At 43.7% G+C, this 11,349-nt stretch overlaps 1 protein-coding gene across 2 annotated transcripts in view; it reads right to left on the minus strand.

Moving 5' to 3' along the window:
- The window catches only part of DDX6 (DEAD (Asp-Glu-Ala-Asp) box helicase 6), an 11,284-nt gene extending 1,626 nt beyond the window's left edge, over window positions 1–9,658 (minus strand). For both annotated transcript variants that reach the window (XM_010191789.1, XM_010191788.1), the window contains exons 1-11: window positions 9,194–9,658; window positions 7,664–7,727; window positions 7,083–7,187; window positions 5,674–5,803; window positions 5,056–5,202; window positions 4,735–4,829; window positions 4,147–4,269; window positions 3,533–3,661; window positions 3,082–3,198; window positions 1,433–1,496; window positions 451–552 (exon numbers count right to left, since the gene is read on the minus strand). In XM_010191789.1, coding sequence (XP_010190091.1) covers window positions 451–552; window positions 1,433–1,496; window positions 3,082–3,198; window positions 3,533–3,661; window positions 4,147–4,269; window positions 4,735–4,829; window positions 5,056–5,202; window positions 5,674–5,803; window positions 7,083–7,187; window positions 7,664–7,727; window positions 9,194–9,393 — 1,276 coding nt within the window. In that variant the 5' untranslated portion in view covers window positions 9,394–9,658. The remainder of the gene's footprint in view (window positions 1–450; window positions 553–1,432; window positions 1,497–3,081; window positions 3,199–3,532; window positions 3,662–4,146; window positions 4,270–4,734; window positions 4,830–5,055; window positions 5,203–5,673; window positions 5,804–7,082; window positions 7,188–7,663; window positions 7,728–9,193) is intronic.
- Window positions 9,659–11,349: the final 1,691 nt, after the last annotated feature.

Genomic DNA, 11,349 nt, shown 5'->3' on the forward strand with positions numbered 1-11,349 from the left:
GAGCAAACCTGAACTTCAAAGGTCAAGTACACCGAGTTCCTCCACGTACTGCCTTTCTTAGGGGTGTATTTTGCCAATGCGTACACATTAGAAACAGACCTTGGAGCGCACACAGAAGAAAACTATGCTTAAGGCATCACAGAAGCTAAGTTTTCAGTATAGAGTTTTCCCAAACTGCAAACAGGAGCACCAGTAAGTCTCCAGAGATTAAAGCAAAATAGGCTTGCCCCCGACCATTAGGCTGTTCTGGCCAGCTTCAAGAGAACAGCCCTTTATTCAGATATTTGTGAGGATAACCACCCGAGATGATACCCAAGAATAAGTTTGTCAAAAATCAAAGCTACCTATAACCTCTCTCAGATAAAGTAAAAAAAACCAGAAGCCAATTCAAGCCTAAGAAACATCACAGTCATCAGCAAAGTTGTAGCTAACAGACGTTTTTCCTCTCACCTGATCTGCCAATACGATGGAGATAAGTCTCTGCTAGCTTTGGGAAATCAAAGTTTATCACCACATTCACAGCTTGGATATCAATACCTCGGGTAAACAGATCTGAAAGACAATCCAGGCCATGAAGAAAGTTACTTTCAAGAGCTCAAACGCTGACAGTATGGAGGGTAGAAAGATTAACAACGATTAACATTGGCTTGCACTAGTTTCCAAATATAACCTTTCCTTATTCCAAAGACAGTTCACATGCAATTCTGTTACAGCTTCTTCCTGCTCTTTTTCCGTTACGGTCGTGAATAACACAAGAATGACAAAACCACCGGATCTGCACATCTATGCCTAAACAGTAATTAGCACGAAGCTATTTTTTTCTGAGCAAGTCTTCCTATACCAGCACCTCCTCACACGACTGCGCATCGCCAGCGTCACGTAACAGACCCGAGGCCTGAGCTACGTCTCGCTAGCTCAGCTATTTTTCTTCCGCTTCGAGTGATTTTTGTTAAGAAAACCCAGACACGTGCAGCCATCGGCAAACACGGCCGCGGTACTGCCCAAGCAGACCGTACAATGGAGAACTCAGATCACACAGGCCAATCGCAACTATACAAATATCTACAGAAGGTGAGCTAGAAACATTTAAAGAACTGGCAAAACCTACTCTGGTGATCCTAGCCACAGTTCTACGGGTGTTTCGGTGAGCAAGGCCCGTGTGAAAATGCACGGAACACAGGACTCGCACAGACAACGCTATCACGGTTAAAGGATTTGGTAGCAAGGTGCACCTTCACAGTTTGTCACAAAAGACAAAAATCTACAAGCCTAAAGCAGTGCTGCACCCTGCCACATGCAGGCTTGACAAAGACATCTTACCAAAATATACCGTTTTGTTTTATTACAAATCATCTAATATACCTAGGCTAATGGCTAATCCGCTTTTAATCACAACACCTTTAGAAAGAAGAAAACATTTAGGAACTCTTACCAGTGCAAACAAGATTGCGGCATAAGCCATTTCGGAAATCGTGGAATACACGATTGCGGTGCTCCTGGAAATATACACATATGAACAAAGAAAACAAAACAAAACAAAAAACAGCTGTGACTTGCAGGTACATTCAAGTTACTAGCACTGAACTTCAACCACGTGAATTCCTCCCCCTCCTCATTAAAGAGCAGCCAAGTCACAGCTGCTGGTACATACTTTTTAGCACTTCTTACATCACATAGTCTAAAGAGCTTACCAGAGGGGTCCTTGGTACCACTTTTAAACAAAGACACTTACTTAATAGACGGTGTTTGAAAGCCTCCTACAGTTGCATCAAAACCAACTCGGAACAAGAGTATCTTAAGATACAACTACGTGAAACATGCATCAAGGAAGTCAAACTGATATTTTGACTATCGTCTGCCCCCAGCCCCCTGATAAATTCAATGCATGTTTTATTCAGCCCTTTAAAAACAGAAGCAGGCAGCAACTTCCCTTTCCAGTATGGAGTACTTTTCCCTACCGATTCAGCATCAGAGGTGGGACGAGCCAATTGTCTCCGAAGACTTTCCTCTCACAAAAAACTGACACCAGGCCACACAGAGATTAGCATCACGATTAAGGAGTGCAATTAACAGTGTCAACAAACAAATTGAAGGCTTCCACACACACCCCCCTGCATTTTGCCACAAAGATCATCTACTGACTAATCAAGAGCATAAAAAACCCCAGACCTCAAGGAACCTATTTGCACTCTCTCTCTGTTCTCAATACTGACACCACTTCTGTTTCTGCTTAATTAATTACCTGTCTGCAAGTGGCCCAGCACACATTGGCATTACCTGTCAGTTCCACGAACAGGAAGCCAGGTTGTCTCCAAAGCTTTGATTTGATTTTATTGTAGCTTACATGTAACATGACAAAAATGATATTTCAAACTACTAATGCTTCACATGCATCATAGAATCACAGCTCAACCTCAATCACTTCAACCTTTTGACAGCTTTTAGTACATTTGTTGAAAACAAGGAAATTACAAGTAGGAAGCTCAAGGACGCGTGAGCTACTGTACAATTAACAGAAACCTCTGTGCCTGCAAAGTTACACTGGCGTTTTTCATCAGCTACGCCAAGGCCACAGGTGTACCATGGTGTCGCATACATCAGTGTGACTTTCGCTCACAAGTTTGACCAAAGCCACCTCCCTGACTTCTCAGATTCCCCTGCAGCCACAGTGCACAATTTACTGTTTGCAAAGCCAAGCAAATCGGCTTTCTTGGGTTTTTTGTCATTTAGATCAGGCTCGTTTCCATCTGTGCCAGTTACACTCTGTTGTCTACCATGGCTGCCCAGGCTCGAAAAATTGAGGCAGCAGCAGTAAGAACCGTGCCTTCTGGCCATGGTCTGTGCCTACACCGGACCAATTAACTGGACCTGGAGTACTCTTAAACACCAGTTGACCAGCTACACTGAGGAGTCTGGAAACTGAGGGGCAGGCAGTGCATCTAAAAGCAAATCTATAGCAAAGCAGCACGTGTTTCAGCTTTCAAAGAACATGCAAATTTAAACAAGTGCAAGACTCAATTCAGCTATGCCATAAAGCCTGGGGTGGTGTGCGGATTAAACTGTTGTAGATTTCATACTCACCTGCCTCATTTTAGCATGGATATAGAAGCAGGAATAGCCCAGCTGGGAGATCTTTTTGGCTAGCAATTCAACCCGTTGAGAGGAGTTGCAGAAAATGATCGACTGGTTAATCTGGAGCTGAACATATAAGTAGGACGCTTGGTAAATGCAGCGCTATACTAACAAATGATCCAAGACCTAAGTCTAAATCCCCTCCAGAAAGAAAGGAAAGCGCGTATGCTGCTGGTAATTATAGAGTACGTGTTTTTGTACCAAGGGGGGGGGGGGGGAATAATCAAAGCTGTGTAACACAAGGGTGCTGGATGAGAAGCACACATTTTTACCTTCAGCTAAATATCACATTTTGAAAAGGAAAAAGTGGTGTTAAGCCATCTTTGCCACCCTCAGTCTTACTCCTGGTTCCAGAAGGTAAAAACCTTCCGCATTTTGTTGGCCAAGCCCTACCACTTACCCTGGAAAACAGAGTATTGAGGCAGTGTACTTTCTGACGCTCGGTTACATAGGCATAGTACTGGGTAACTCCCTTCAAGGTCAGCTCCTCCATCAGATTAATCTCGTAGGGTTTCTGCAAATGGGAATTCTGAAAAATAAAGATAAGGATAAAGCAGGCATATCTACACGCAAAGCACCTCCCACCCTCCAGCACACCGAACTTCCGCCATGGCAAGGATGCGCTACCTTGCCGCTCACTCTTCACGCCATACACAAGACAGGCAGAGTGGGTAAGATTTCACAAAGGATTACTTAAAAATCCAAGGTGACCGAGCAGGCCAAACAGGAGCACCCTTTGGAAGCAAAACAGCGCAAACGGCACGCAACTCATGTACAAAGTAGAAAACAGTACTGTAAAGGAAAGAACTGTGCATACGTGGCGTTCCCATTACTGCTATTGCTGGTCAAAGATTATTTTCAAACTTCTGTCCTAGATTCAGGCTGATTTAGATTAAACCAGTGCAGCTTGGAAGCACTAAAAAAAACAGGCGCTAACAGCTACGCCCCACTCATTCACACACTTTGCGTGCAATGTCATGACCATCGTACGTACACAAACACATCTGCACTCACCATGAACTTCTGTACACTCAAAGGGAAAGTGGCCGAGTAGAGCAAAATCTGTCTGTTTTTAGGTAGCGTGAGAATAATGTCTTCCATTATTTGAACAAAATCCTGAGACAGCAACTTATCTGCCTGTAGTAACAGAAGTGATAAAGAGCATGTTAAATTAACTGCGCAGGATTTCAGTCTTCTGGTAGTACCACACTGGCAAGGAAAACAAAACTAAACACCAGGAGCATTCTTCCTGCCCTTATGATGGGACTGTCCCCCTTGGAGCACGGACCATGCTCCAACAGACGTCTGATTTAGCTGCTGGACACAGGATTCATCAGTAAGTTTACCCTCTCCTGGTTTTCAGCACTTCAATTGAAACAGAGTCAAATCCAGGGAAAATAAATGGAACCTTAACTGGTCACAGAAAAATTCTTCTGCCAAAATACCTTCTTGAAAACACTGAGAAAAGGATGAGCTATACCATTATAGCGCGTCTCAGCAACGTTTGATTCGTTGCTGCGCATTAATGAGGAGACTCGCCAAGACACACCACTGCTGTAGCTAGGTGTTAAAACCCCAACACGTTTAACATGAGCAACTTGCCTCATCCAATACTATCATCTGGACATGCTCAACTTTTGCTACTCCTTTCTTGATGAGATCGAGAATTCTCCCAGGGGTAGCTATCACCACATGCACTGTAAGGTTAGAAGAAGAAAATGGTTAAGGCAACAAAAACATTTCAAGCATTCGTGGCCGTGTTTCATACAGTTTGAGAGAATAATGACAGGGTACAAACGGCGAACAAGACGTACTGTAACCTGTTCTGTACCAGGCACACAGTCACAACAAGCAGAAATTCCAGGGCCATTCTGTAAAAGCCATGAACAAACAGCCACAGTAGAGTAGCAAAAGCGCTCTGACCTGTATCATCAAGCCTCATAATGTCATCTCGCAAATTGGTTCCTCCCGTTGTTGCCATCACTTTGGCACCTCCCATGTGTTTGCTGACTTGGATACAGATTTGACTGACCTGCAGGGCTAGTTCACGGGTGGGAACGATCACCATTGCTGAAAGTTAAAAGCACTAGTGTGAGTTACTAGTACCACGCTGCATCTTAAATGTTAATCCTCCGAGGGGACGGAGACTTAACGAAAGGTCTACTTCTATGGCTTTGGAGTTCCACACAGGATATCCTGACCAATACCCAGAAACAGCTCGCCACAAGGAAAATTTCCTGCACGGGCTCCCCGTCCCTCGATACTGGCTCCGCATGAGTCCCCCAGCCAGCACGCTGCCTCATTACTCCAAGTCCACTTTCTGAGGGAAGACAGTAGAGTCCAGGAGACACCTTTCATTTCAAGCTTCTGAAAGCAACTGGGGGACTTTTAAAATTCCAGCTCTCCTCCATTGCTCCCCATTACGTTTCACTGAAAGTATGAGCAGACAATCTATGCTGCTCAATTTCCTTAACCGGTTTTAGATTTGAGCAATCGATACCATTACCTGGCTGCAGCCAAGTGAGATCCATCTCAACTGACCTTGTATATTGTCCTTCTTTAAGTCTAGCCGTTCAAGTAAAGGAATGAGGTAGGCTCCACTCTTGCCTGTTCCATTTTTCGCTCTAGCCAAGATATCCCTACCAGATAAAGCAATGGGGATGCTCTCCTCCTGAAATGCAAGGACAGACAGCACATAGGCAATCATGAGCCACGCTCGCCGGAGAGGGTCACCAAATTGAACTCTCCTCACTAACAGTATCACATGAAATCCGATTGCTTCATGAACAGACTATCCTGCAACCGCAAGCATCGCAGACTCACAAAGGAAGGAGTTAAGCCCATTAGGAAATTGTTCCCCAACAAAGCAATAGCTCTGCTCCCCGTATCCCACTTAAAAGTCCTTATATTGCTGGGTCATAAGAAAATTAGGGATCAGGTACCACAGAACAGTAAACCCATACCGATACATTAGGAAAAACATGAAAAATAAGGGAAAAAATTGAAGCGCCAGGAACAGCGACTAGCAAAGTCTCCCTATGAAAAAAAGACACCCACCCATACCTTAACATCACAATCACCTCAACCTGTGTAATTCAAACCTGTACGCTCCTGTGATACACTTCACACAAAACCAGCAGGCTTTCCTTTTGAATCTTCGGCCGTTCAAACACAGGCCTCGAGTATTTTTCACTTTACTGTCTTTTACAGCAACATCTAAAGAACCTCAGCCTTTTGGAAAGGTGGCAGGTCAGAATCTGTTTTAAAGCAGACAAATTACCTAAAAGCCAAAGCTTTCTCATGCCTTAAAGAGATACGATGGCAGAGCTTTGTCAGTGATAATCCTCCAAAGAGCAACTAAAAGAGAGTTCAATCTCTCCATCCCCTTGAATTTTACACATCAACAGTTCTTAACAGAACAAGCCTTAAAAAGTAAAAGCAAGTTGGAGGAACAGAAAATTAAACTTGCTAACGTATTAATCTCGCTTCCATAATCTTCATTATGATCCTTCCAGAAGCTTATTATAGAAAAGCCAAGACTGCGATAAAGCCAGAGCGACCTCTGCGACAACCAAAGGTTTGCAGCCTGTGGTAACTCAGTTTTCCAGAACATTCCCAGCACAGCCCTGTTCTCACTGGGACTACTCACATGAAGGATGGCACTGAACAGAGGATTAATGCGCTAATGCCTCTAGAGTAAAGAGGAAAATCCAAGTTAACCTCTGCAAAGCGTAAGTCAGTCCCATCTCCAAGCCACTGATTGCAAGACTTGACGATTTAGTCATTCATTAGAAATTCTCGCCTTCCCCAAAGAGACACCAAGTTCTACTGTTCACAACCCCAGTTTTTCCAAATTGTGACACGACTATTCGACATTTCAGCACGAATCAGAAATTCAATACATTTCTAAAAATCAAACACTGCTTGTAGGAATTCTGTTTGTAAACAACCTGAATAGGAGATGGTTTTTCCCAGCCCATTTCAAAAATTCCCATCAGCAACTCCCGTTTCAAACAGTAATCTTCAAACTCGTTTCCTTTTGTGGAGGTCACGTCCTGAATAATCAAAAAAAGCAGACGCGTAAGGTTAGGGTCACACAACTCGCAGCTGCACATCGGTCTGACTCAACGTGAGGCTGCCTCTGCAGGAAGGCCACAAAGCACATGCCCTGACCGTAGAGGAGTTCCCACTGCTCTGTGCGATGCCATACAGTGGAGAGGGCGACGTCAGCTTTCTCATAACCCAATACAGCACTGCGAGCATACACGGACATCTTCCCATCTGCCTCACAAGAGGCACTGACAATCAGCCCCATGACATAACACTAATAAAGTAAGAAATTCACTGCAAACCCCATTTTTGAGCTTTCCAAGAGAAGCATCTCTCTCAAGCGCTGGCAGAACATTTTCTTCATTGAAAACTGCAAGAGCTGAACTGCTTTTGAATCTCTACCTAGGACAAATACTTTGCCACTGCAGCTTCTCCCGCATCTTTTACTTAATATTTTTTCCTAAAACTCAACCATCCTTACCGAAGTTTTGATTCTCAAATCCTTTGGAGGGAGTTTTAAAGTCTTCTTCCAGTCATCACCAGGTCTATGCCAAAAATAAAGTAAGAATAAATAATTTTAAAAATGGTTTAACAGTTTTGCTTTGCATTTTTATTTCCTTAGATACAGTAATGAACATTAATATTTTCACCTCTTGAAAGCTAAGAGTGCCTACACAGATGAGCTCAAGTCTTCTCTGAGCTAAGCAGGATGCAACAGGGAGGAAAATGTAAACAGAAAAAATCAGCAGTCTGCCAAGCGCTCAGAGAATTTGTGAAATCTTTATCCAGTCATGATTCAAGACCCATTTTTAGGGCGCTGAATCAATCTGGTAGAACACAGATTTAAAACTGAGCACTGACTTAGTCATATGACAGAAACTGGCTAAAATAAGTCCATACAGGAGTATTTAATCACTTAAAAAAATATATTTAAAAATTCTCTTGTCCAGGGAACATCATTCTTGACCCACGAGTAACGTGAGAAAATAAAAAACGCTTCTGAGGAGAAAATTAGATAAGCACACGCTCCGCCTGTTGATCAAATGCCGTCCTTTGCTCTCAGTAAGGTTTAGACACTTATCCTCTCCCAAAAGCCACTGTAAAGAGAAGTCTTTCTCTTCCCAATCCCAGGAAGCTGTAAGTGAATTTTGAAGAGTTTAACTCATGGGTTTCGCTAGAGTAACCCATTTGAAAACAAAACCAGGGAAATGCATTAGGCAAACTAAGAACCTGAATATTCCATTCATTACACACCTCTGACGACAGCTGTCACTTCCTTTGAAAACAATCGAGTAACAAAGTAAAAAGGAATGTAGTTCAGGGGGAGGAGGAACCACAGGAAAAAAAGAAAAGCAAGACGTTACCGTAACATCCATGTCTTTTGCATCTTTCTGAATCTCCAGCCAGCACACTCGCGTGTTATTAGCACGCTTCCAAAAGCAGTCTGATGGTAGGAGGGTATCACAGTGGTACCATATTATCTCAGCTCAGGCCTTGATGAGTTAAAGCCGGAGCATTACAGTGAGCAGAGTAAGCGCTACTGTTTAAGAGCTATGACAAAAGATCACCACAGCATTTCTCACCACAAGAAAGATCTGCAACAAACAACTAAAAAGCACACACAACTGGACTTAAACCAGGTGGTATTTCCTCCTCTGCCTTCACTTTTGGTTCACTTCCTTCCCACTCCCCAACTTCCCTCTAATACCACTCGCAACGAGCAAAGAGAACGGGATGCTGCTGCTGCTGCTCAGCGGGCTACCTCTGACAAGCAGATACACGTTCTGAAAAGCAAAGCATCAAACTTGATTTTCAACACTAACGCACTACAAAGATCAGAGAGAAGCTTGCACTTGGAAATACGGCTTTCATTTCATAATGCATATCACAGGACACTTCCAACCGCCGGTCATAAAACAGAGGAAAACTTTTTACACATGGGAATCCGAGAACACTTTCCCAAATGCGACTTTCAAGCATTACTTTCATGGCAGCCTATACACACACTTACTTGATAGCGGTGGTCATACTCTGTGCTTGCTGCTGAGTGCCATTATTGATTGTGTTGGCATTTTTCAGCTGGTTCATCTGTTGCTGAGTTTGTGTGCCTCCACCTCCTGGGCCCCCGCTGGGTTTTACAGGGCCTCTCAACTGCCCATTCTGACTGGATAGACCCATTATAACAGGGTTCTCTGTTCTGGCCGTGCTCATGTTTTTATTTTTAAAGATGTCTTTTTAGACTTCAAAACTTTGAAAGTCAGTACAGAAACTGTAATAACAGTTTATTAGGCTCTCCAAAACGAAGAGATAAATAAGTCTTGCTCAATATATGAGTCCTTTATTGCAATGCAGGCAAGCACCTGTAAGTCACTCAAAAGTAAAGTAGTAACTTGCTCTGATGCACTGTGGATCAACTTTTTTTAAAAAAAAAGCCCTCTAACAAAGTTGAGTTATATCAGAATTCACTTGCTTCAATCTGAAAAAGAAGCAGACGATAACAATTAGTATGCGGGTTTTTTCCTACATCAATCACATCAGTCTACCTTGGTACTTTAAGAATAGCTTCTTCCCAGGCAGTGTGCAACAACAGTACTCGCTCTTCTGTTTTCTCAGTGATAATCATCAAGACACAAGTCAAACTTTTTCCCCTTTCTATAAAACTTCACCCACCACCTTCAGTCACCAAAGGTAATTTTATAAACAGACCCATTTTCAGCAGCCTTCCACTGAGTAACCACTTGAAAAACACTACCTGCCCACCTCCCACCCCATAAAACAAGCAAGAATTGTATCAGTTACTTTGCCAGTTCTTGAAATCCCCCCACTTCCGGTACAGAGCAAAGCAGCCCTAAAATGCTAAACAACAGCATTATGCACAAATTTCTGACAGCAAGCAAGCAAGTAGTCCAGTTAGAACTGACGAAACCCTTAAGGTACGCTGATCACCCTTTTTGGTTTGGAAAAGAAATAGAAAATGTTATCTTTTTATTAAAAAAACAACCAACCAACCAAAAAAACCCACCCCACCTTACCCTCCTCCAACCCAAAAAGTCAGTTCAATCAGCTTGCTGAGACCTTTAAATTGGGTATTGATTTCACGCCATTCAGAACTGTGAAACTAACAATGTCATCAAGCTGAACTGACAGCAGCTTCCTGTTTTGTTAAGTTTAAGTGACCGAGCCTAACCTGAAGCAGTAATATACATTTACAGTAGATACCCAGCTTCCTGCTGCTGTGTTCCACATGACATTACCTTCCAGCTGTCACTAACAACTCACATTGCACTCAAAAGATAACATTTGGTGCATGTAACTTACTTAATATTGACACCATATTTAACAGTGAGGTTAGCAAAACCATAAAGAGATAAAACAAAGTCTGTTCCTTACATACAAAAGGTAAGCGTGGCCCAGAACTGGAAAACTCCTTCCAAATATATGAGGGAGCCACAAGACTCCTAGCCCAAAACCTTTCAGAAGCAACAGAAAGTAGGGTTGGAAGACACAAAGGAGAAAACCACCAGACTACTGCTTCCTAACTTCAGCGTCCACAAAGACCGTGTGTTTCGCCAGTGAATAAAATGAACATTCGGGAGCATTTCACGAAGACAGAAAAGGAATTCTGACTTTTCCCAGCTGTTTCCAAGGGTATCAACCATAGCTTTACAGCAAAACTTTAAACTTTGCAAAACTAGGATTTTTCTGCCAGTTATCTTCCTGATGGGAAGCGCCGTTTCAAGGCATCTTTGAAGAGAGATTTTTCCTGCCCCTCCACTTTGTAAAAACCAGACCAGTCACAGAAGTAGCCAGGGCCGCCTAAAAGGCCCAGATACCAACGCCGAGAAGTTGTCTGAAACTGCAGGAGGAGAAGTCTCTTGGTCCCTTAACCTCCCTAGCTCAGAACCACCTTTTAAAAGGGCAGAGCCCGAAGGAGAACACAAACGCACAGCCTCGCTGAACCCGCTAAGCGCCCCGGTTCCCAAAGGAGAAACCAGGGCCACCATTTCGCAACCCGGCGGTCCAACAGGAAGAGGCCCCCCGCACCACGACTCCCCTCTACTCGCCAGGCGCAGACCACGTCGGCAGGCGGGCTGGCGGTCCGGGCGGCCACCGCTGAACCTTTCGCTTCCTCTACCGGCGGCCGACCCCGTGCGCCTCGGCGGAGCC

Source organism: Mesitornis unicolor, unplaced genomic scaffold (assembly GCF_000695765.1).
Source record: "Mesitornis unicolor isolate BGI_N332 unplaced genomic scaffold, ASM69576v1 scaffold9249, whole genome shotgun sequence".
NCBI classification, from domain to species: Eukaryota; Metazoa; Chordata; class Aves; order Mesitornithiformes; family Mesitornithidae; genus Mesitornis; species Mesitornis unicolor.